Source organism: Sitodiplosis mosellana, unplaced genomic scaffold, assembly GCF_009176505.1.
Source record: "Sitodiplosis mosellana isolate CC-2019 unplaced genomic scaffold, AAFC_SMos_1.0 Smas_scaffold_6165, whole genome shotgun sequence".
Taxonomy (NCBI): domain Eukaryota; kingdom Metazoa; phylum Arthropoda; class Insecta; order Diptera; family Cecidomyiidae; genus Sitodiplosis; species Sitodiplosis mosellana.
In genome coordinates this window covers 4341260-4368409 of record NW_022601406.1, presented here as the reverse complement: position 1 = coordinate 4368409, position 27150 = coordinate 4341260, and the positions used below count along the sequence as shown (strand labels likewise).

The 27150-nt window shown below is 35.5% G+C and overlaps 2 protein-coding genes across 12 annotated transcripts in view; one reads left to right on the top strand and one right to left on the bottom strand.

Annotated features, from left to right (window-relative positions):
• Positions 1-27150, bottom strand: part of LOC129574893 (cysteine--tRNA ligase, cytoplasmic) — a 349418-nt gene that overhangs the window by 18308 nt on the left and 303960 nt on the right. The gene's annotated exons all lie outside the window — the stretch shown is intronic.
• The window catches only part of LOC129574889 (putative uncharacterized protein DDB_G0279653), a 95048-nt gene that overhangs the window by 63783 nt on the left and 4115 nt on the right, over positions 1-27150 (top strand). The window contains exons 1-16 of one of the 11 annotated variants that reach the window (XM_055457492.1): positions 6838-7735; positions 12535-13162; positions 13249-13352; positions 13454-13544; positions 13754-13861; positions 14149-14526; positions 14661-14687; positions 15043-15153; positions 15462-15854; positions 16079-16378; positions 16601-16645; positions 17180-17256; positions 17650-17751; positions 22780-23279; positions 26501-26558; positions 26648-26790. In XM_055457492.1, the coding sequence (XP_055313467.1) occupies positions 13048-13162; positions 13249-13352; positions 13454-13544; positions 13754-13861; positions 14149-14526; positions 14661-14687; positions 15043-15153; positions 15462-15854; positions 16079-16378; positions 16601-16645; positions 17180-17256; positions 17650-17751; positions 22780-23279; positions 26501-26558; positions 26648-26790 (2552 nt within the window). In that variant the 5' untranslated portion in view covers positions 6838-7735; positions 12535-13047. Of the gene's footprint in view, positions 1-6837; positions 7736-12534; positions 13188-13248; positions 13353-13453; positions 13545-13753; positions 13862-14148; positions 14527-14660; positions 14688-15042; positions 15154-15461; positions 15855-16078; positions 16382-16600; positions 16646-17179; positions 17257-17649; positions 17752-18650; positions 19124-22779; positions 23280-26500; positions 26559-26647; positions 26791-27150 lie in introns of those variants that run through there. The other 10 variants (XM_055457489.1, XM_055457491.1, XM_055457494.1 and 7 more) reach the window with 10 other exon arrangements.

Sequence of the window (27150 nt, the reverse complement as noted above, 5' to 3'; positions counted from 1 at the left end):
ACATTCGCATTCGCTCTCTCTCCCGCTCTCCCGCTCTCTGGCTCTCTTTCTATATATATATTTTTCATTTCCCATCAAATAACATTCTTGGCAACTTTGTTTTTGCCCTTTTTCCTCTCTCTCTCTCTCTCTCTCTCTCTCTCGCGCTCCGTGCACTAACTGAGAGAGATAGAGTAAGTCTTTGTGTTGTTTTTTTTTTCTTGTTCTGTAGTCTCTTGTCGTGTGCGCCCGACACCGACCGAATGCAGGGCGGAGCGATATACACAGCAACGGCAACAGCACACAACACAAATGAACAAACTATATACATTTTATATTCTATTTCTGTACACAACCAACCATATTCCCATTCACTCGCTCACACATTCTCTCTCTCCATCCATCCAGTTTGTGTGTGGGAATTTTCTTTTATTTTTCAATTTTCTGTTGTTGTTGTTGTTGTTGTTGCCCGTGCTACTGTTGCTACTACTGCTGCTACTGCTTGCTCTTGTGTATTGCAAAAGCCATAACACAAAGTGCATGCAGCGCCTCGAATCGGAATGCAGTCGTCGGGGATCAGTGCACGAACGCCAAATACACTGTATGGTATGGCATTGTGTGCGAGATTGTGTCTCGGCAACACCCAATGCCAAAACATTTATACCATGCCGAAAAACAACAAATAACAAAATTTTACAACATTATTTTATGTATACGATAGCAGCAAATGCGCACTTGGCTTCTCGCTCGCTCTCGCTCACCTATTCGTTCACACTCGCACCCACAGCACATAGCGCTAGCAACACAGTAACGCAACATCGCACAGCATCGTCGACAATACTCCGTGCACAATCTAATTTAATTTTATTTTCGCAAATTTATCTTTACGTCACTTATACACACGGAGAGAAGAAAAGCCGAATGAGCCAAGTTACTCTCGTCCTCGCCAACTTCTGCTGCTACCGCTGCTGCTGCTAAAAACATTCGCTAGCAAAAGATTCGTGCAGCGGCGGAAGCGAGACAAAAAGATGCGACGAGGATGAGACGTGCAACGGAAAAGATAAATAGTTTACCAATAAATGTGCATTATTGCACTGCACCCAGGCATCCAATCACATTGAAGTGCCGTTGCACATACGCTCGTCCGCTCGCTCGCTCGCTTCTTCGCTCATGCATTGCCGATGCGAGAGCACGCGTCACACGCGAACAGCAGCAATAGCTTGTGAAAAATGGCACTGCAAATGTATACCACCGACAAAACACACAATACCCTGCAAATGTAATAATACAAAATTGCAATATTTTCGCCGAGATTTTGTTGCAAAACTCAACATATTCACATTGGCATTGCACTATTACTTGGCTGATGTGCACTCTCGCTGGCTACGGCGAAAATTGAAAAGAAAATAGAAAATGATTTAGATTTCCGTATGGTCGGACACAACGTAAATGGATCAATTCACCCCGAGCCATGGAGACAGCCAGATATTTATTCGCGCATTTAAGACGCATAAATTTTAAACGCTTTTTTTCTTTCTTCCTCTCTCTCTCTCTCTCTCTCTCTCTCGATCTCTTGCGCTTTTTCTTCCTCTTCTTTTTCATACGTTTAATTTTCAGCACAGCCACTTCTATTGCGTGTATTTGGCGCAAATGAATTATATCCCAACCGAATCGACCATCAACAATGTTAACGCGCGCACCTCTCCATCGCTAGTAAATTGTGTAGAACGACGAGCAAACCGCTATTAATAATTCGAATGACTCCCACACGGCCCAACTCCTCTCAGCCAAACAGCAATTTCCGCCTTAATTCATATGAAAATGCATTTTCTATCTAATGAAATAAATATCGATGGCAGGGAAATACCAACCAAATTGACTTTTATACCATTCAAAAAGTAATAAATTTCACATTTCTCGTCCCGTTTTTCCTTAAGACGATGAATGGATACAGAATTTGATCGAAAAACTATTTTTAAGACCAAATGATAATCGAATCGATTCATTTTATATTAGAAATATTCAACGCGTAATCAATGACCAAATTGGGAAAAATGGAAATTGCTGAGCAAAATTCCGACTTTTTTAATTTATTTATTGACAAAATCTCTTCACATTGTAACATTTATAGTCAAATGTGCGGATTTGCGACCTTTGTAGTTCAAATTCTTATGCAAAAGTTGGAATAATGGTAAATTTTTCCTGAAAAATACCAATTGAGGCTGTGAGAATGAAAATGGCAATACAGGAATGAACATTCTGAAACGCATCAAGAAAAAAAATTCGCAAAAATGAATCATGAGTTCAGAATATGCAAAAGTGAAACATGAATTTACATGGGCAGCATAGGAGGTTCATGGTTCACTTTTGCGTATTCAGAATTCATGATTCACTTTTGCGAATTTGTTTTTCTTGATGCGCTTCAGAATGTTTTTTTCCTGTATTGCCATTTTCATTCTCACAGCCTCAATTTTAATCGGGATATTGGCTTTTTTAATATATGATTTCAATATGAAGTGATTAATGATTTCATTCTAGAAATGTTAATTTCATTGTGAATGTGAACAGACGAAATATTTATAAATTTTTATTGAAAATCCTTCTTTTTGGCATCAAAGGACATTATTTCGATTTATCTTAGTATTCAAAACCGTAATTTAAATTTTCTCAACTTTTTAAATCGAATCAATTCAGATCATTATGATGAATTTGAGTTCGAAAATGTGAGAATTGGTATTTTTCGAAAAAATTTCAATAGTATGTCTGAAAATCAGTTTTTGCTTGGGTAATTTATCAATATCACCTTTCAAAAATGGTTTCAGTATCACCTTTCTGAATTAATCGATTTGATCAAAATCTGTTGAATTCTAATGAGTCAATTAATTGAATTTCGTATTTGATTTTTGCGTTTTAAATAAGAAAATGGAAGTGCGAAAAAATGAGACAAAAATTACCAAGATTCTGAACAAAAACCAGACTGATCAGATTTACTGGAAAAACATGTACAATTCTGTAAAACGTAATATTATTTCGCATGCAATTATTTTTTTCCTAAATCTTTAATTACGAAAAAAATTAGAAAAAAATCTTTTGAATTATTGCAAGCGATTCCAAGTAGAATATGTATATTTTATCATTCAGCGCCGCAAAAAGCGTGTAAAATTGGCGTAAAAGCGAGAAATCGTTTTGGCAAATGCAATGTTGTTTATTAAGTGTGGCTGTCGAAAAGGGACTGGGTACGAGGCGAAAATATTGGGCAACAATGTGAGAGCGAGAGACGCATCAGAATCGTGTTTCAGTTGTTCGGTGCAGTGTAGTGTGGCAAAGCACGTGTGTATACACAAATGCTGTGCTGCTATTTGCTTAGAACGCAAGCTTTATAAATGTTTTGACCTGCCTCTTTAATATACATAAATGTGCAGCGCATCCGAAAAACGAATCTCTTTATATGCACAACTTTATTCGGGAATATAGTGTATATACACACACAGAGAGAGAGAGAGAATGGGGGTATTTCTATCATGTACACGCAATATTTATAAACGGAAAAAGCAAATGCGAGATGCGAACAACATCTCTTGCCATGCACACACAGCACAGCACAGCACCGCACAGCGTTGCATTCGTTCGGGCTATGGAGGTTCTGTTGTCGTTTTGCTTCATAGCTTTTCTACGCTCGTATCTCATATCGCATTATAAAATATAAATTTTAAGCTTAAATGAATGGAATCGAACAGAAAAAAAAGTGTGCATCATTAAAAATATTTTATCATTCGAGTAATTTTTGAATGGTACGTTTAATGCGGCGTTATCATTTGGTAATTTCGTGTGTTTCACCTTATGTATGTATTTCATTTGCCGTGTTTTCCATTTAAATAAACATTACTACCAGCAGGTAGTTGTGTACAAAAAAGTAAATAATTTTCATCGGTTGCACATATACAACGAAGTTGTTTGAAGCTGCGCTCCGTTCGGCATTGCTCGGTTTATGTTTCCGAGTGTGTATCTCGTCGTTCTCGATCTCGGCGAACGTAAGCAACGATTGGAGAGAGGGAAAATGGCATGGAAAACAACAAAAGGCAACCAAAAGGCATTGCGAATACAAAAAGAAAAACATGCTAGAGCACCAATTTTCATATTGAAAATTTCTTTACTTGCACAGGATCTCGGCATCACATGCACTTTTAAGTAAATAAAATCGAAAGCTGAGTCTACCAGGGCAAAACCGGGACGGAACACACCAACCACGAATACGAGCGAGCTTTTTGCACAACGCAGCACAATTTATTTTATATACAATGTCGTTGTGTCACATTTTCTTCGTCTTTTATTTTATGTACTCTTCTCGCTGCATCCACCTCTCGTGCGCTTGTCGGCTTTTGTTTTCCTAAATACTTTCGACGATGCACAATACATTCGCATGTTTGATAAAATTGAAATATTTTGTATGCACAATGCAGGCCCCCTGGAGAACAAGGCAAAAACAGGGCACACACAGCATCTTTCTCGCCGAGTTTATCTTTCGTGATTTGCAACCGTGCTGAGTAGATTCAGGTTGAAATTCACTTTTTCCACTCTCGTTCTCTCTTACTCACTCTCTCTCTTTCTGGTGCTTTCTACCCGCTGCCAGCATCATTTCAAACTGCATTATTTGCTTGCGAAATACATTTTCTGCACATAGAGAAATTGTTTTTTTTTTTTTTGCAAGAATACACATCCTGAAAACCTAAAGTGGGAATCAACTGTTTGTGTGGGAGTTTTCGAAACTGTTCTCTCTTTTTTTTATTCTGCTCTTTATGTGCAAATGCAACATAGGATCGTAGCTTTTGAATGTTAAACATGTCAAAAACTTTACCCACACTCCCCATTTGTATCAGTCTTTCCCCGGATATTTCAAACCAAAACACTCCATTCACATCCGATCACCATCTTGAGTCTGAAATAATGTTCATTGCGAAATGGAATATTTTCAATCGAGGAGAAATGAAAGAGAAATAAGACAAAATTAACTGCATTCAATGGAAAAATGATGCTTACCTTTTATTATTTCATATTTAAACGCTTCGCTGAGAGGAAAAATTATGATTATTCTTTTTCTCTGGAATAGGTACGAAAAGCTCATAGAAAGCTCCATAAAATCATGATTTTTCTTCAATTATTCGAGAGAAAAAGTCGAATCTAAAAGTCTAAAAATAAAAATAAATCTGCAAAAAATAATGACAACAACAAAAATCGGCCCAAATAACAAAAAAAGCGCTTCTCAACACGAATGAATAATAATGCTTTTAATTATAAAAAAAAAGTCCATAAAATAAAAAAAAAACAATGAAAATTACAAGAAGAACATTAAGTATTAAAAATAGTGTTTGCTTAAGTGGAAAAACAGCTCGAGACGTTGAAAATTTAATGTAAAAAATCAAAAATAAATAGAAAACTTCCAAAATTCTAATTTGAAATTGAAAATTCAATGAAAAATTTAAAATCCGATGCGAAATTCGTTGGCCTTTTCCACTAAAAAAAAGCTATCGTTTGCCATTGCAAGCCGGACTGAAAAAGCTTTAAAAGGCGTATATCATGTACAAAATCGTTGTTTTGCCTCTATGTGTCTTGTTTTAAAACGCATCATTGTTGTTCGGATGTGTTCCCCTTGATTCGTAATATCTAACGGTTTTTGTGTTGCTCGTTGTGTGTTTTCGATGTTGGCATTGGGCACGAAGGAGGCAGCAAAGTCGGAGTCGGATGCAATGGCGAAGTCGAAGTTGTTTTGATTCAGTGTTGCTGTTGCATCTTGTGTTTCTTGATATGATGATACGGTATGATGTTGCTGTGTGTGTTCTTTGCACGTTAAGCAGCAGCAGCAGCAGTAGCAGCGGCACCGAGATGGATGCATGCTTGTTCGGTTGCACATTGTATATACATATATAAGAAGAAAATAAGCGCACACAAAATTTTGTGCGCTGAAATGAGTATGCGTGTGTTTGTGTGTACATTGGGATGAAGAGCGAGAGCCGAGGCTGAATCGGAATGTGATGGTGCAGTTAGCGCGCGCTCCAATGCAGAACGAGCAAAATAGAAACATAAACGACGCGAAATGTTGTCTTTCAACTTTTGTCGAATTTTCCTTTTTCGCCTTATCCTTAACGCTCTCCTTCTCGCTCGCTCACTCACCCTTTCTCTCTCTCGCTCTGGCTCTTTCTAGGTTTCTTTTTGTTAGCGTTGCGCGTTTCTTGTTCCCTTTTATCGAGGGCGCTCGCGCTTTAATTTGCTTGTACGTGGCGTTGTTGTTATTATTTAAACCAGTCGAAAAATCATCCGAATGTTCGCAATCAGTTCTCTCCCCCGGAACCGAACTCAAATCGAAGCAAATATCTTCTTTTCATTCGCAGTACTTTAGCATATTGCCTCCTTGCCTGGAATGTGCTCTCATCGTCTTATGCACCACCACCATTCACTGTTGTGTACTTGCTGCTGTACACTCTCTGGCTCTTGCCGTGTGTGCAGACAAATCGACTACGACGACAGTGGCGAAGAGTGAGAGTGCGGCGTTGAGTGTGTACAACTATTTCTGTTGTGTGTTATGCGTCTGCTGTGTTATGTTTTTCTATTGCCGTCTCGTGTACTGTGTGTATGAATGCGCCACTCCTCTTGTAGCTCACCATATTCGGAGTGCTCGGCAAACTCGGCTATACCAATTTTCGCCATACACACAAAAATAAAAGCTTCTGCAGCACACCAGCACCAGGCATTCTCTCTTTCTCTATCTATCCTATCTATCTTGCAAACGCGCGCTAAATATATACATACAACGGGCCCCACGGAATAAAACTCGTGAAGTAAGATTCCGGCAAAGCATAGCACATAGTACCAAGTTGACTGCATTGATGTGCACACAACAAAATAAACAAAATAATAACAAAATACACACCATTAGCCCAGCAGTGTCAGTAGCATTCGTTTGCGCCGATTTTCTTGCACACACAACACTTTTCGATGCAGTTTTCGAAACATTGAACCGTCACACACCAAACCAGTTCATTGAATACCTTTTGCTTGCTGAGCAAGCTGCTTGCATTTAACGCTGCTCCTTTGGATAATTTTTTTTTTCGTTTCGAATACACTTACTCAAGTCCTTTTTTTCTGCCCGTTTCAAGCACCTGCATCGATTGATCGGCCAATTCAACGAGAAAGCTTCATTCTAATGGAGAAAAAATTATTTGATTCCATAAAGAAAAAAAAACGGCCCAAAAAAAGCTCAACCAATTGCGAATGTTGACAGTGAGTGAAATATGAACAGCTTTTTAAGGTGCGCGTGATCAAGTGTGAAAAAAGCCCAAATCCAATTAATACCAACTGACTTACGCACATTTGACCAAGCTTGGCTCAAATTCAGTGTTAAACTCGTTAGAGAGGGTGAAAAAAACGAGTGAAAAATTAAAAAATATTTTTGAAACAAGTGAAACGAATTGGGTACAAAAATTCGGATAGAAGAAGAAATCCCAACGATTTGACAGTTTTAAAATTTAGTTCTGATCAGTGTTTTATTTTTGAGTGCTGTGCAAAGTCTAATCCATGACCAGAAATCAGTGTGTGAAGTAGTTGGAAAAGTAGCATTTCAACGAAAGAATTGAAAAGTCCCACAATAGTGATCATTTCGTCGTACCGTCTCGAAATTGAACAGAAATGAAAAGCGTCAAAAATTCAAATTTTAAACACACAAAAGTCGTATGCGGACAAATTAATTTCGAATGCAAATGAGGTAAATGCCGTTGAGTCTCTCGTTTGTTGTAAATATTGAAACGTAGAGCTTAAAACCGATGAATGACTTGCGATTTTAATTAAAGTTGACTGTGAATAAAAACATTCAATTTGAATTGATTTAAATTTTAGAGGATTTTGTTGAACTCAAGCATATCTTATGTAAAAAAAACGGTTAAAAATTCCAAAGGTCAGAGGTGGCAAAGAAAAACCGGTGCAATTTTCGGCGAAAAATAGTTAAATTTCGATTGATTCAAATTATGCTTTCTGTTTTGATTACTGTAAATGTAGCAGAAATGGGATTTTTTTTCTAAATTCCAACTTCATTGGATAACTGAATCTTAAAAGTTGTTCTCTCTTCATTTTGCATAAAAGAAGAAACAAATCAATCGAGAAAGAAAAAGAAATAAAAAAAAAACGAATCGAGATAAAAAAGAACAAAATTAATGAATAGTATACTCTCCTAAGTGGCAAAATTCACCATCAAAACATTGATATTCACTGAACTCATTAGCTTTGGCTTAACAGGGTAAGAATTTCTTCCCAAGAAATAATGTTCGAACGAATGAAAAAATGTGCAATTTAGATTTGAAAAACAATTGACTAAACCTTAAGTGCACTCAAAGCTCAGTCTTATCAGTCAATCACATTTGAAAATGACTGGAATAAAATGTGTCAATTAACTTCGTTTATCGTTAAATAGCAGTGTTCGCTTTTCTCACACACACACGAAAACAATTTGTTTACCACGAACGCCACGAAGCAAAAAAAAAATCATAAGGACTCGAAACGGTGACTAATTTATTCTAAAAGAGCGGTTTTTGTATCGTTGTATGCGATCATTAACATGACTTTGAATAATAATTAAAATAAAGCGGCAAATGAAAACGGAACGAAACACAACGAAAAAAGAAACCGCGACGTGTAACCATTCGAAAATTCGGTATGTTTCGGCGTTCCCTTTCGATTAACTTTCCATTTTTAATTTGGCAACTTTGCGTCATTTTTTCTGGCTGTATTACAGTTGAGTTGCTTTGGCTGTTATGTGTTCACACTATGACGAAAAGAAATTAGCCACAGCACAGGAAATGTTTGCGGGTGAAAATGAAAATGATTGCCCCTCGCACGCGTCTCCTGTCTCTATCTTTATTTGTATGATGTCAAGTTACCGAAAATTTTTCGGCGGTGAATGCAATGCGCTCTATTCAATGGGCAACAACAATAGAAAAAATATCAATTAAAAGATAAACGGTTTCCGTTGTATTGTCTCTGGTCTGGGTTGGTGCCATCTCGCTGTTTATAATGTGTATGTGTGTCTTTCTGTGTGACGAACATACCACCACCCCAAGCATAACACCACTCCAAGAAAATAATGAAAACAATGAAGAAGAAGCTAGAAAAAATGCCAAGTGAGAGATAATCATCGCGGCGCAGTCGAATAAAAAATGTTTTCACATTAAAATCAAAATTGATTCAGAGGTTTCACTTGGAGTACAGAGAAAAGAAATCGTGAACCGTCACATTAATTACACATCCAAGCCTCTCGGATTCACTTCATCATGCTTCTTCATTCGAACACACACAAATTTCAAATTGCCGATGGGCTGTTGATGCCTACGAATGCTCGTGACGGAGTGTCTTTTTCCCAATTCAAATATCACACTATAGAAGACACTTCTTCGTTGTAGAGTCAATTTTCATTGATTTAGATTGTTTTCGTTCGACTTAAGACTACTCATAACGTTTGTTATTCAAGCGAAAATGAAATCGAATGACGAATTTTTCGACAATTTACTTTGCAATTGTTTGCTCAAGTGTTTTTCCATTTGAAAAACTAACGACTCAATTTTAATTATCCAAAAACATGCAGATTTACATGCCTCATGCTCAAACACTGAAATTCGACACAAACTTTTTCCAGCTTAGGTGAAGATTAGAGTGATATATTTGCTGTCGAAAAAAAAAAACACACGTTTAAAAAAACAAAACACCATCAAAATCAAGTTGTCATGGCACTTTTCCCTCAACACTTCAATTAGTTTCTGTTTTGCACCGAAAGAGAAGAAAAAATTGCCGTGACTCAATCCGTAGTTGTGTTTATGTCATATTTTTTCCTGTCTATCACCCTCTCCTCCTCCTCCTCTCTTCTTCTCTTCTACTTTTTCTCCCTCTCTCTGGCTCGCTGTGCCAGCGAATTGCGCCGAACATGTGGTTCAGTTCAAAAGTTAATTAGTGTAATTAATAATGAGTGCAAAAGTGACAGAAAAAGATGATTTGCCTGTATGTTCTGAGTTGGTTGTTAAGCTTTTTGACTCGACTCTTGTTTTTTTTCTTTCTCGGTTCAATTGGCGAGACATAGCAACTGTTAATCCTTTTTATTCGTAATTTTTTTTTACTGTCTTTGTTGTTGTTATTTGTTTCGGTCACTTTGTTCCCTTTGCATCATTTAGTTGCGATGACGCTTCGGAGTTGACGACGAAAGGGGTGCGTGCATGTGTAAATTGAGCACATTTGTTTTAATCTAATGGCCACTTAACATTATTTTAAAGATAAATCGCTTTTGAGTGGGCTAAGTGCTTTCAATTTTGAATCCGCCCGTCTGCACCGTGACCCAAGATGAGATTTTTCGGTTTTAAGCCTGAATTAGCCGGATCTTTTATGGGCTCAAAGCGCTGCAGTTGTTGAACGAGCGGAATGAGTAGAACTTTGACTTTGAAGAGTTGCTTTAAACGATGGTTGAGAGATGAAAGAAGGTGTCAGTTCCTTCTTTTCTTTGTCCACTGTGTTTATATTTCTTTTGGTTAGTCTCTTTTACTTCTTTTGTAGCCTCTTTTGGTGTTTATACTTTTGTTTCAGGACTTTTACATCCTTTAATTTGTTTGGTTTCTTTTCGCAAAAAGAAAAAAAAACGGCTTCAAAGGAGCAAAAACCACTTGCCACTTCAAAAACTCTTGCCTCTTTGCATCTTCTGCCTCTTAGTTTCCCTTATTTCGAGGAGAGAAAGAACGACATCGACAACATTCAAAGACTCTCACCCTTGTAACGACCGGCATATGAAGAAAAAAAAAAGGTTGCCGTTTTTTTTCTTCAGCGTTGCCATCGTCGCCCATAAAAAATGACACCACCTTTCGGGGATTGAAATTATGGAACAATAAAAAATTACAATAAGCACTTAAACAATCATAGAAAAGGAACTGTCCACTCACATAAATATATTGTGTGCCATTGTCGCTCCGCCGAAAACCAATTTATTATTCTCAATTTCGGCAACAATATATATTGACTATGGGCCAAAGTCTATGGCAATGCAGTCGAATTCGGTGCGAGGACGACGAGATTGACCGTATGGTTGGAATTGTGAAAGAAACCAAGACCGTTCGTGTGTTCGATGGAGAAAAAAAAGTCCTTAAAGATGTTATGAGAGTGTAATATTTCCGCCTACCAATACCGGGGGCCATAGAACTGAACCGGTTATTTATGGTCTTGCCGTTTATTTTTTCTGGTCAGTGTTTCGTTATTGTTGGTCCTTGGCTCATGTATTTATTGTTGGTTACTATCGACAGTCTATTGTGTTTGGCAAGTGATTTCGATGTGCGCACCACATTTTGATGCTGACTCAAATCATTGCGAAGAGATCATTCAGCTCTTTGAACACATGCAGAACATTATGGCGAGGGAAGGAGAGGGAAAAACGAAGTTTTTTCTTTCGATAAATCGAAATTCTTCAAAACGAAGGATTTTTTCTCTATAAGTTGAACATTACTAAAAGAGCGTGAAAATCAGGAGTCAAACGACATTACCCAGTTTTAAAACACAGCCGGTACGAAACGACAGTCGTTTTGAAAATTTTATTGCGGCTAATGAAAAACACGTACATTGCAAAATGTCAAGAGAAATTGAGGAAGAGTGAGAGTGTAGAGGGAAAAGTAAAATGTGATATGTAGAGAGACGAAAGGGGGATGAAGAGAAGAAAAAAAAGCGCTACAAGTGAAAGGAAGAGAAAGAGCGAGAGAGCAAAAGAGAGAAAAGGCCGAATGCCAAATAGGCATATATGAAAAAACTGTATTCGACTGATGCCTCCACATGTTCGATAGATCGGCCGGCGTGCTGATTGAATATTACATAGAATGAAGTGGTTTTTTTTCGGTGTTTCGCGTTTGACGCGTCTTAACATCGGTCATGATGTGAATATTTCAGTTACACACACACATGCGAAAAAATCAAACTCACGTGCACACACGATGTGGCCTAATCATGACCATATGATTGATTAGCCAAATTTGGAATTCATGTTACTTGGTTTTCAACGTTGTTGTTCTCTATCTCTCTTTCGTTTCTCCCCTAATTGTTTTGCTTTGAAGCTTCTACTTTCGCTTGTGTTTATGTCGCTCCGTTTAAAAAAAAAAGAGTAAAACTTTGTCTCTCCTCCTTCCTGTGTTTCAACGAAGGGCAAAAAAAAAAATCTTCGACATATTGATTTACTTGCTAAATGACATCGCGCATTGAGTGCATGGTTAACAAATGGCATTTGCAATTTGATCTGTGCCACAGACCAAATAGCGGTCTAAATTGTCCCATTTCACTTATAAATTGATAACAAAACCAATAAATTGAAGTGGAAATGAAACCAATTTTCCCGCCCATCGGCGTCCGGGCTAAACATGACGACTACGACGAAAAAAAAAGTTGCCGGTTCGACAAAGATTCGTTGTAATTTCGTCCGATTTGCAAACTAAACGAAATCGATGTTTGCATCGCCACATGTATATTCATTGTTTGTTTATTTCGTTTGCATTTCAGGTGGTGTACATTGGCAATACGAGAACGGTGCACTGCATGGCATAACAATTTAATGTTGGAAATGGGCCGAAATACGGATTTCATCGATACCGTTTATACACCATTTAAATTCAATTACTAAGCCACTAATCACTCGCTCGATCTGCCATCGATGCTCCGGTCAACACACGGTCGTGTATGTGTGTCCAGTGAAAATTACAGTGTAAACAGACGTGCAACGTACTGAACGGTAAAAAACAAGACGAAAAAAAAACATTGTGCTTCCGAAATTGTGAAAAGAACGAGAAAAAAAAGGAAGAACGGAACGAGACGCGAGAGAGAAAAAAAAACATTGAAATATTTCGAAGTAGTAGCGAACTTGAAGATAAAAATAGCACTGGCAATTGCAACCAAAATTGAACATTTCACGTGGCGCGCTTTTTCAATCATTTCCACGTAAATTTTTAAGCGGTGGCGAAACAAACAGCGAAAAGGCGTCGTCGCCGTCGTGTGGTGGTTGTGCGCGAGAAAAATATGCAAAATTCACAAGAGCGACGCAACACAAATCAACTACTACAATCATCGATCTACAAACAAAAATCACATAAACGACATCTGAAACGTTTGCACGCGTCCAAACAACAATGCGGTTAGTTGAGATGAGAGTTTTATGGGTGGGCGAATGGCATTCGTCGAATGGTAAATTTTGCTAAAAAAAGGATTTTATGTTTTTAGATGAGCCAAGAATCAATGGAGATATCGACCCATCGAACACATCAAAAATGCAATTACAGCAACAATTATCACAACAACAACAAGAATTATTACAACAACTTCAGGTAAGAGATAATGAGATAACGAAACGTTGTTAGCAACCACGGAATCAACGTTTAGTCGTTTGACTTAATCCTTCAATATTCCAATTTTTCAACCGATTTAGTTGTTACATCATCAGTATTTGATGCATCATGGTATCAATTTACAACAGCAATTTCTTGGTCACAAACAAAAATCTCAACAGCTTAACGGCGGTGAGTAGCAACAACATTTTTATCATTTCTTTGTGCTAAACTAGCTCAAGTCTGAGTGTTTTTTACCATTTTAATTAGTCAGAGTTGGGTTTGAATAACATTTTGAATCAAATTTAAATCCATTGACTATCAAATTACCAAATGAAAAAAGCCCATATTTTTATTGTGAAGAAAAAAGAAAGAATTTGCAAACGTTTCATTTTTCACAGATCTCTTTCAAGTGGACAATGCATTGAGCCTCATCAAAATTGGCGCACTTGATGGTTTGGGCAATAATTGCATCGAAAATACTTCGTTGCATGATTTGATTTATCTGAGTGAGTTTACTTTATTTCATATTAATAAAACAACATTTCCTGTACATCAGGACCTAATGTTAGTCAAGTGTTTGCTCTCTATCAATGCACGATCATGGTCATGTTAATGGAACTTTTTTGACTTCTTCCATTTCGAAGAATTACCTTTTGAAACATGTATTTTCGTCGAAATTTGGAAAAAAGAGATTAAAATTTTACCAAATTACTTAAGAAAAATCTCTTCATATCTTTCTTACCATCCCTCTTGATACCACCTCAAAATTGCCAAAAACTGAATCCTACACCAGATGATAATCAAATAAATGCAAAAGGCGATTTCAATGGCGGCAGCATGAGCAAAATCGAACCGATTGACGAAGATCAAGATTATCCAGATGCTGAGACAACGTCCGAAACAGCGGCCAATTATAAAGACTACAAAGATGACGGAGGCTCCATTGAAAATGGCAACATTGATGACGATGACGACAAAGAAGCAATCGATAGTAAACCAATTTTAGGTAGCCTCAATGATATTTCCACAAATGTTGACGGTGATAAAGTGAATGCAAATGTAGACAAACAGTGCAGAGGCAGCGACGACGATACATGCAATGCCGGTGCAAATGATACGAATTTAAATGAAACAGATGCTAACGATAGAGACGATATTGATAGAAAATTAGGTGGGATTCTATTTCGAAATGTTCCATTTTTATTCATTACAAACGAAGAAATTTCCGTTTAATATTTTTCAACTACATTTTTTCCGTTAAATTGACTTTGAATTAAATCGATTTTTTTTTTAAATATTTCATAGCGCCCGCCACCACATCAACACAAAACGGTAAGTACTTTTGGATTTCTAAAAAAAGCGTATCGAAAAAATATTCACATCAAACATGAAACATAAAACCTAATATTGAACTTAGAAAATTTGATACTAAACTTGACACTTTTCGTTCCATTTTCGTTCTACGATCACGCACATTCAAAAACACGTTTAATTAGATGAAAATGACAATTTTAGATTCAGGTTCATTTCAAAATAGATACTCAATGAAAATTCGTAGGAACGAAAGTAACAAATGGAACATTTATTTGAAGCAATTGAATCTCCCCACTTTAGTTCTTATTAATGAATCAAAATAATGAAAACGATAGAAAAACGCGACTCATTGAACATTCTTGAAATGTTTCAGCGGCAGAAAATGACAACAACAACGACACCAATAACAATAGCAGTAACCATAATAATAATGTTAGCGGGAGTAGCGCTACCCATAACAATAACGAAGTTATAAAAACTGAAGGTGAGTTCCAACTGATTGCTAAATGAAAGAATTGATTGATTCAAGTCGTTTTGTATTTAAAATGCGAGCAAAGTAACAAAAAAAAATTCCAAGTGACAACAAAATAAGTCGCATATAGCGTCAAATTCGTACAGCGTTGTTTGTGAAAGACATGAAATATCCCTTAATTAGGACGAAATATTTAAACTTAAGCAAAATAATCAACTTCAAGATTATCCTCATTAAAAGAAGAGTTCATTGAAGAAAATTCCAATTGTAATTCAATCAATTTCAAATCAAACTTCATTTTTTTCTCGCCAAAAAAAAAGATTGTACTACGATAGCCGATTCGATATTGGGTCTAGGGAATAGTAACGGATTTTCGATGAATTACAACGACATGGATGATGGTAAGTCACCGGTGGGTTCAGTGTCATCGTTGTCACCCATATCGGTGACCGAGCATCCATTGTATGGCAATGGCATTTGTAAGTGGCCTGGTTGTGAAGCCATTTTCGATGAGCACCAATCATTCGTGAAGCACTTGAATGGCGAACACAATTTGGACGATCGATCGATTGCACAGGCTCGCGTCCAAATGCAAGTGGTGTCACAATTAGAGTTACAATTGCAAAAGGAGAGAGACAGACTTCAAGCGATGATGCATCATTTGTACTTATCAAAGCAGCATCTGGATTTGACGCGACAACCCCATGACAATGGTAATTTTCATTTTAAATCTAAATTTTTCGCAAATTTTCTCTCTTTTCATATAATTTTAATCCACTAAACTATTTGACGATTTCTAATTTAAAACCATTTAAAACTTTTCAAACGAAAAACACATTTTTATGATTGTTTCAACACTTGAATACTCATTTCCACTTTTTGAATTCCCATTTTATCCATCGGAATACCACAAAATGAACGCCGTTTTTTCCCTCAGGTGTTGGTGATTTGGCAAGCATATCGCATGCATTGCATCAACCGTCGCAGCAGCACGACTCACTAAACAATGCTAACAATGAGAATTGCATATTCGATCAGTTGGACGCTGTGCAATTGTCGCGCCATCATCAAAACAGTTCAAGCAATAGAGAGTTTAGCAGTAGAAAAATGAGCATGTCACCATATTTGAGCCCAACGTCGAAATTATCATCGTCGCTGAGCCATTCGCCCGGCATTCTCGGCACCAGCATCCCGTTGCGCCGTCAAATGAGCAATAAATCGTCACTTTCATTAGCAGGTGGTGCGTTTATATATACACTTTTTTTTTGGTTTCATCCTTTTTTCCTTCTTCCTTCTGTTTCATTTCACTTTCAATCTCATGAAATTCGTTCCGTTTTTTTTTCATCTCTCTTTTTCTCCCTTTTGAAAAGTCTTTCATTGCCAACTAACCAAATTCAATTTACTAATCTCGATGCCAATTTATCTACTTTCTTCTTTTCTATGCTCACACATTCTAAAGGATTACCATATATGCTTGAACGAGCCGGCCTTGACGTTCAACAAGGTCAGAGTCCATGATATGACGACGAAAGAAAAACTATACGCATTTTTTTAGCATTCACTGCTCTTTTTTTTCCTTGTACAACTTTGAACTCATCTAACTTTGATCAAGAAACGTTTTGTTTTCAATTCGCATAATTTTTCGCTGGCATTCATATGCGAAAACTTATGTTTTTGGCGGATAGAATGTAGTTTTTCGCGAAAAATGCTCACATGATATTGCAAACATTCGGTTTACGCCTCGAAAACTATACATTACCGTTGACCACTCCCCCACGGCAGTCAGCAAATGTACTCGCAAATTGCATGCCAGCAAACATTGTCGAATTGAATGAAGACACAACGTTTTCGTGTTCTTCAATAGTTTTCTCCTTTTTTTGTTTGTCATTGCTTTGGATTTCCTTTTCTGTATTTTTACCATTTTATTTCGTTCATTGCAACGAAAAACCTTTTATTTTGACTCTATTCATTTATTTTATATATAATATTAAATTCTATTTTGCCGTGCGTTTTTTTTTTTTTCTAAACACAACTACAGAAATACAACGAAATCGAGAATTCTACAAAAATGCCGATGTGAGACCTCCATTCACCTATGCATCACTGATTCGTCAAGTAAGTTGTGAGCCGTTTTGTTGTAAATATCTTAGAATTTATCACACAGTTCCAATTTTTGATTCAAACAAGAAAAGAAGAAGATTAGAAAATTGATTAAAAACTGTGAACTTAGAAGAGACCACGCGCAAAAATACATGTTTTGCCCCGAAAAACTCACTTAAGTCCATGAATAGAACAAACTTGAGCACAAGTAATCAATACAATGATCAGTATAATCAAAAAAAATTGTGAAAACTGATACTAAAAGACTTCAATAGAAGAAAAGAAAAAAAATTCTTCAAAAACAAAAAAAACAAAAAATCCTTAAAATTCCAAAGATTCCTCAAACTAATCAAGAACCATTGGGTGCAAATGTTTCGCCTCTTGGAATTTTTTTCTCCCTTCCCACAGTCAATCATCGAGTCACCGGATAAGCAACTGACGCTAAATGAAATTTACAACTGGTTTCAAAATACATTTTGCTATTTCCGCCGAAATGCAGCCACATGGAAGGTATTTATTATGCTCCCATACATACACTCTCGGTTAGGCGTTGTTTCAAAATTCCCTCGCAGAATAGACAGGGTAGAGAGAGATTTTCCGCGAATAATTGTTGAATCATTTTTTTTCCCATTGCTGATAAAATCGGCGGTTTAAGCTTAGGAGATTCACTGAGTGAGAGCAAAAGATTTGAGATGGTTTTAGATTAGGGATTTTAGACAGGGTCATTTAATAGGGGAAATGCGATTAAATCAAAGATGAAAAAAGCTCTGAATGAAATAGCACAATAGATTCGGGCTGTGATAGTCTGAGCGGCGATCCATTTTAAGGGGTTTATCAGCATTAGTCACGGAGAAGAAACAAGAAAGAAAAAAATTAATGCGGCACAAAATGTCAACGACACAAAGCTGTTGCTGCTGTTAATTTCCATATTTCATTCATTCTCTGGTTAGATAGTTGTTGAAATAGTTAAATTGGAATAAGAAACGAGAAACAAATAATAGTAAATTGAATAGGCGGTTGAAACTGTTTAAAGCAATGAAATTCCGTCAGTATCGACGGTAATAATAGACGGTCGTTCTATGTTTTTAAGTTAATTGATTTCGTTTTTTTTTGTTGACATTCAATTTGAAAATCGACGAAATCGTTTTTTGATACTTTGAAAGAGCAAATTTTTAACAATTGTTTTCTGTCTATTCAAAAAAAAAATGGAATTGAATCAAACACACACACACACACACACACAAATCTCAATCTAAAATTGGAAATGTCCTCCTCAAAACAAACACATACACACAACTCACAAAAAAAATCTCATTTTGCAAATGGCTTTTGCAACTAAAATTCCAAATGAACCAACAACAACAACAAAAACACATACAAAACAAATCCCCGAATTGAAAATTGAGTAGAACGCAGTTAGGCATAATCTGTCGTTGCATAAATGCTTTATGAGAGTGGAAAATGTGAAGGGAGCCGTTTGGACCGTCGATGAAATCGAGTTTTATAAACGTCGCCCGCAACGGTGTGCTGGCGGTGCGAGTAGTTCGTCATCGTCGGCGAATAGTCAAAGCGTCGGAAGCCACAGCAATCAGATGAACAACGGTAATAATGGCGGTGGCAGCGGAAGCAGTGGCGGTGGCGGCAACGGTCCTGGTGGCAGTCATAGTTTAAGCGTCACAACAGCGGCCAATTTGCTTGCACAAAATTTCCAACGCCCAATCGATTCGAACACGAATTTCGGTAAAGTGCAGACCATTTCAGCGGCCGCTGCTGCAGCCGCTGCATTTCAATCAAATCAGAAAGCATCCACCAATGCGGCTCTATCGTCGGCGGTCGCTGCCGCCGCAGCACTACACTTGAAAACAACCGGCGGATATCAAAGGTGCGACACTACTTACTTTTTACTACTCACTATTTTCCGTAACCACTTTTCCAATTTAATCGAAATACCAATTTGTTGTTTTTAATTTCGTTTTCTTGGGAAAATTTACTAACCAAATATTTTTCGATTTAAAAAAAAAACACTAAACAATCTCTTCAATTGTTGTTTTTACTTTGAAAGGCGAATTTTAAGACCAGCAAACATGTGGCATTCGATTTGAAAGAATTTTCACATTGAATTGTCACAGGTTTCTCGCCTTTGAAACTCGTCTTTCATAAAAAATATAAATCGTTCCGTACTTTTTGTTCCAAAACTACTTTTTATATCTTCTTTCTCCTTTATCGGACATTTTTTTTCGAACAAACTAACCACATCGTTTATGTTTCGAATTTTCTTTCATCTATTTACTTAAAACATAAATAATCAGCTTTTTCCTTAACCAAATACAATATTTTTATATATATTTACACCTTTCACTCATTCGATATACGTTATTCTCAAAATACACACCAACTCTAACAAATAACTAATCAATTCAACCAGAATGTACCATTGTACACATACAGCGTATACATATACCGTTTTACTTCTAACTTTTTTTCACCTAAACCTTTTGATACTAACCATTTCACGATATTTAATCCATGTGGTATTTCATTTTTTAACCAATTTTACTCGCCATTCTATTCAAATCCTTTTCATTACACCTTTGATCTTAGTGAGTTATTCTCGTATCTCTCAATTTTCGACTTACTCGAAATTACTTCGAAACTGTGTTTTCTCTCTCTTCACCTCTTTTATCTTCCAATTCTTCTCAGAAATTATTATATATCTTCAAATATTACAAAACGACACATCTCTCGACATATTATACTCTCAATTATTTGTAAAACTTCAATGAGTCATATAAATATCTTCTATTACAAGTGAATGGACTATTTGGAAGCGAACATTTTTGTTGTGGCTGAAATACAACACCGTTACACATTGTACACAAGTTGTACACACATTGTTGTGCTTGAGCCTCATCAGAAAACGTGAACGACCATTGCATTCACTTTATTTAACTTATTTTTTGAATCTTTTTTCACTTTAACTAGACTAGATGCATGCTTTTCGATATCTCTTACAATTGGATTTTTCATCATTTATTCAATTCAAAAACGACTCTTTTCTCTAAATGTTCTCCTTCACTTATTCAAACAACGAGGTTTCAAAGTCAATACATTCGAATCGATTTCATACCGGAACTTTTACCTAAATATGAAAAGGATTTTTTTAAAAGTTGTAGTTTTTACAGAAAAAAAAACAATTTTATTTTACTTTAAGTTCTTTCGAAAACTTTATGATGTATCAAGAACACACACGTACATATATATTGCCGATATGTATGTTGCAATACATTGTGAAACTCGCTGCAACAAAACAAATGTATCAACTTTCAAACATCGTTTTAGTCCTTTTTTCAACAGTTATTATTTAGTAGCGTTAACTCGTTTCGTTTTGTAAAACATCAAATTTTTCTTCCTTTTCTACATACGATCGACGTTTTTTTTTACGTTTTTCGACTTTCTCTTCTTTTCATCACATTTTCTCCTTTTCTAAGAGTTTACCAGACTTTTTAAGATATATATATTCCTTAATGACGAGTAAAGAACATTCAAGTGTTTTTTTTTCTATAGTGCTTCAATGAGTCTATTAATTAATAAACTTTAACGTCTATCATAATAGACTATCTTATAATCATGAATCATCTTAAAATTTCAAACCAGAAATCATTCAAATTCTTTAAACATGATAAAAAAAAATATGTTTAGCTATAAATCTCTAATATTTTGGAAAAATAAAGCTCAAAGTCTGGTATATTCTTATTTTCATGCTTTTCTCTCTCAAATTTGAATAGTTTTCGATTTTTAACTTCTTAATACTACGTAGAAATTTTTAATCTTCTTTCAAATTCTTTAAATTCTTCTGTTTTTGTAATTAATCGGTAGATTCATTCACAATTCCTTGCGAAATTATCACGTTGCAGCGTATTTCATTTGGTTGACTTGAAAAATAATATTTTTCATTCTTAATTTTTGATATTGAGTATTTTCTAAGAGTTAGACACTGACTCAAAATGAACAAACAAAGATTCATTCATAGTTTTTGGAATCTACTCGATCACAAACTGAGATAAAGTTGACGAATCATGTACGCTAAGATAGAATGTCTTTGTCTACCCATATTTTGAATTACGGGTATTTCGAAATGCAAAATTGCCTATTCATATTCATCATTTTCTTCACCTCTGTACGAATTCAGACCATGGTCAAAAGGGTATCCATTAAATTTCAAACATCACTTCATAATAATCAAATATAATGACTTCAACGTAGTCTATGCTTGTGATGTATCATAAATGCTACTTTTTCAATACATAATTTCGACTTTTATTTTTAATCAAAAAAGTTTCCATTTTAAATTTCACCAATCATCTTGAAAATCCAAAATGTTGTTCACATTTTTTCGGTTAACATGTCCTTTTTTCGAATAATCATGATCTATTTTTTATTGAAAACTATTCAAGTCGACCGATGCTATAAACACTGCTGATCAAATTTCGCATTGAAACTTCTTTCGTTCAATTTTTCAAAAACTTTTAGACACATTTTTTCTTTACATTTTTCATCATTTTCTTCTCACATATCCTTACGTAGTTTTCTTAAGTAGTTTTTGTCATTCTTTTTAAGATCTTTTTCTCGTGAACTTTTCAATTTTCTTCAATATTCAATTGTCATTTGATTCTTCAAAAAATATCACAATTTAAAATTCGCACATTTAGTGAGTAGAAATAGAAAACATGTATTTTTATCTTTCCGCTGTAGTTTTCTTCTTATGTTTTCACATTTTCGGAAAACACTTGTTTTGAAAGTCTTTCTATTGCTTACACAATATTTTAAACTGGCGTGTTTTTTTTTAAAACCTCTTCTCTAACTATGATTATTCTATTAACAACATATGATAAAGGAGTGTTTCTTTTTGAACCGTAAACGTGATTTCAGTAATAAAAGTGTGTGTATTCCTTTTTGATTTATGGCAATTGATGGCGTGAAAGTGTATGTGAGTGTGAATTTTATGGAAAGAAAATATACTTTGTATCACATTTTATGTTTAATTCTCTTGCGATTTCACTGACACGCAATAATTTAGATCTAATCTGCACCAAACCGCACACAATTCGCATATCAATAAAAACGTATGAATTTTCTGTAAGTCTGAGTGGCAGACAGTTTTTCGATTTGTTTTTAATTTGAAAAAAAAAAATGAATAAGCAGTAGCCAATGGTATTCAAAGAATGTGGATGGCCATGAGTGGCGTGGTATGCAGGGATTGTTTTGTTTGTCTGGGTTTTAATCGTGGGCGGTTAATTTCTTTGGTTTGAAATGGAAGCAATCGAATTAAAAATGAAGCAACTGCATTTAGGACACGAAAATAGGGAGAAGAATAAATGAGGAAAAGAATCGGAAAAGAGGGGAACATTCCGATCGATGAGGGAATAATTTGCGCGTCACATGCATTTTGAAGAAAGATTAAAAACTCGAATGCAATGCTCACATTTTTTTTCTCATGTTAACACACACAAAAAAACACTGACAATTGAATAACCGTAGAATGCGATACGTACGAATTTGTCGCTGCATAAATGCTTTGTGCGTTATGAGGATGACTTTGGTTCATTTTGGATGGTGGACGATAATGAGTTTATTAAACGGCGCCACTTGTCACGTGGTCGGCCCCGCAAATATGATCCAAATGCAGTAAATGCAGTGACTGACAGTGATCAGCAACCGGCACCGTCACAATCTCAATCGCAAAATCATCATCATCATCATCAGCAATCATCATTGAATCATGCAAACACATCGAATGCCAATCAACAGCAGCAACAATCGCATCAGCACACAAAGCACACGGTGTCTGGACCGCATGGTGGTGGTGGCGGTGGCGGTGGCGGTGGCGCCGCTGCGGCAAATGCCAAATACAACAACGATCACACGAATGCAATGCAACCGAATGCAACGCATCTCATGCAAAATGTCACAACGAATTTAGGACAACCGAGCAATGGCATCAATCATCATTATTTCTCAAGCCCGGTGCCTCCTACACAGTAAGCAAAAACAAACAAACAAAAAAAAACCAAACACACAATCACACACACTAAATTGTCATTTTTCTCGAAATACTTTTTGTTTTACATTTTTTTTTTCGGTTTTATATCGCAACCAAATCGAGATTCGAAATGGCTCTACATTTCATGTAGTGCTGAAAATACACGCAAAACTTCGTGACCTGTGAAAATTACCTCTTTTCCACCAGAAAGAAGGAGGTTCCAAATCGCGATGTGAAAAAAAATTACAGTTTTTGCACAAGCTTTTTGTTTTCGTTAATCCACTTGTGCTCGAACTGACAGTTTATTGGCTACACAACTGTACAGAAAACAAAAAAAGCATAGAAAACGAAATCGAAGCATAAGACAGCATTGCGCTTGCTACACAAATTGTATCTCATTGTTATTTTATGATTTTGTTGATGCTGTGAAATGCAACACGTTCGCAAGTTCATTTTTTCTGTATGTCGAATTTTTGGTCACAACCAAATCAAATGTTGTTCGAAAGCTTAGTGGTAAACATATTTATATAGCGTTGCTGCATAGTTTCTCTCCTTGTTTGCTCAATTCAACACATACTTGCATTTAGTTCGTTTTTTTTTACATCAATCGAACGGTTCATTACTTGGATCAGAATTTGTTTTTTTTTACAGAAAATCAAAAATACCAATTTTATATTTGTACATTTTTATTAAATGGGATTCATGTTTGTTTTGATATTATCGATACCAAAAAAAAGAAGAAATTGTTTTGGCATTCGTTAAATCAGCTCACACTTTGCATTGTTCGCAATTTGATCCATTGTTTTAGTGTTTAGAGTAGTTTTCTTTTTCTAAATGTTCATGTCACAAACATATTTCGATTTCATACGAACAACAAAAACCGTTTGCTTAGACTTGTTTAGGAGCTCATTTGTTTTTTTTTTGTTCATATCAATAATGGATGTTCACATCAATGATTTTGATTATGAGATCACATAAAATGTTCACCATTGGCACAAAACACACATCAATTATATCGCAAATATACACTCGATATAGGATGGATTCGATTCGATATAGGATGGATTCGATCATTCGTCACAAATGACGCACTGATGGGCTATCGGTGAGATGGCTCTACTTTAGCGGTTTAAAACTTAAGAAAATAAAAAATTGAAAATTAATCCAAAAATGAACGGAAATTGACAATGAAACGAAAAGAAAAACATTTAAATTGACCTTTTCTTCGGAAAACCGCCCAAAGAGAGCCCAAAGACTGTAAAAACAAAATACATCGTTGAATTGCTTGCCAAAATTATCGATAGAATGTTTCGAACAAAACGAGATTTTAGAGAGAAAAAGCGGTTCAACTCATGAAAATTGAAAACATTTTATGAAATTTCATCATCACCAAATGCATACACACATCAAAATCGCTTTACCGATTCATTTTGCTAGACGTGGATTCGTGTAGCCATTCTCATTTTGGTTAATTTTTATTTTTTGTAAGTAGCTCATTGCAACTTTTGGGTCGAGTCAATCGAAATTGTCTGGCAAATTTTAGATAAATAAGTGAAAAAAAACGTGAAATCATGAGGAAAATCTGTTCAAAAATGACTTCAAAACAGTTCAATCAAATATTCAAAATAAAACAATAGCCTTACATTTCGTGTAGTGCTAAAAGGATAGAATGTTAAAAAAAAATTACACAAAAAATGGAATAAAATACATAATAAGTTAGTTTTGGTGTTTTTTGGCAAACGTCAATTGGCTTCCAAGTTGAGATGCGCTCGGACATGTTAAATTCAAATGAAATTCTTCTTTTGCTCCAAAATGGTGACCTAATCAGTTTATGTAAATATTGATAAAAATCGACAAAACACATCTGCAACTGAAAACTCGAACCAAAGTTTCTCTCTCATTGTATATGCCCACATTCGTACATCGCTTCATTCCTTCGTTTGCTTGCACGATTTTCATAAATCGGATTATTCGTTTGCTAACTAGTCTGAATGTGTTGTTTTTTTTTGCCTGAGTGCATGCTTTTCACCCGCATTTTATTAACAACTCATTCGATGCTAATAGAATTGTGTCGCTATGAGAATTTTGTCTGGTTGTTAGTGATTTGACATTTTTCTGTGTGCTATTTGTTCTTTGATATTCTGAATATGCCTCTGCCTTCGGTCGAGAAAGTCATCGAATTCCATTTGTTAGTAGAATGGGGAAGTTTTTAGTAGTCGAGCTATTTAGCTCGTTTAATTGGTTAATCAGAGATTCTGATTTAGAATCAGAAAATCATTGGGATCATTACAAAACCAAATCAGTTTAATAATTAAAATTCAAATTTGGTTTTAGTAAGTTTCGGTGCGATTCCAACGATTCAATTTTAGACGATTCTAAACATAACGAAAATGATTGTAAATAAGAAACAAATTGAATTCGGTGAGTTTCTTGCGAACGAAGTCTTTTATCAAATTGTTGCATGCTTTTTTACGCTAACGTTTTTACTCACGCTTTTCCACTCTTTTACAGTAGTTTGATTTTTCAATTCCAAATCTTTGTCAATTTTTTTCCTAAATTATTTCCAACTTTTGATACATTTTTGAATGTATATATGTATTTTTTCGAAATATTTTTCAAATTTTTCGTACTTTTTCAACGTTTTTTCCATCTTTTTCGATTCTTCTGCATGTTTTTTATCTTCAAAATTCTAAGTGTTCACCTTTTTTTTAATACATTTTTCGAAATTTTACCTTCAATTTCCCATTTGGGACATTTTTCTTCCATTTTTCTTCTACTTCTTCTTCAATTTTCCAATGTCTTTTACAACTTCTCTTTTGCTTCACTTTTCTACGTTTTTCTTTCAATTCACTCTTTGTTCATCATATTTCAATTTTCATATTAATTCTAGTTTTCTAACTTTAACACTTTTTATTCGCTTCGACAAATTTGTTATCCATTAACTTTATACTTCTTTCAATCTGGTGAACGTCCATGGAAATACGCTGGCAAACTCATATTTTCCTAAACATTTTCTTACTGAATCAAATTCATATTTTTGCCCAAAATCATAAATGAAATCATTGCATACGATGAATTCAAATCGCGTGCATTTTTATGGACTAACACCAGATTTTCCTCCTTCAATAATTTATCTTATTCATATAGTAAAACTTACTTAGGTTATGTGTCAAAATCGAAAAAAGTCGTTATTTTTATTTTCCGTTGGGATTTATTTAGGTTGCCAAATCCATCGTCAGCGTTGTATCCAAAGGATGCATTCCAAACGAATTTACAGGTATGTTAACGATTTTTAGCTCGATAAAGAGAAAGATTTTTTTTTTTTAATTTAAAATCGCAAATTTGAACGACACCGAAAAAAACTAGAATTTTTGGCCATGCCCACCGAGATTATTGGATGAGAGCTTCTTAGCCAGTCATCATCAGCACTTGAGATCCGACAAAATGAGATGCCATTCAGCCAGTCCACGACGCTCACCAATACCACATCTCAATCGTTTCGATTTCATGTAAGTTTACTAGACACAATTGAGCATTAATGAAATTCGGCAGATTAAACTCTATTGATGAGCAGTACGTGCTCATTGGGCACATGTGGTTAAAGTGAGATGAAAAAGACGTTGAAAATAGAAAAATTGAACTAATGAACAATGAACACTCGAATTAGGATCAACACACCGATTTGAAGTATCCAAAACTTGATTATAAAAGGATGGATTTTAATCAAAACTTTTCATAATCAACTTAAAAGCCTATATCTTAAAAAAAAAGTCTGAAAAAGAAAGGAAGTGTCTGAAACAAGAATTCAAAGTGAATTTGGACGAGAAAGAAACGGAAGAGAATTTGGAATTGGTTCACGGTTTTTATAT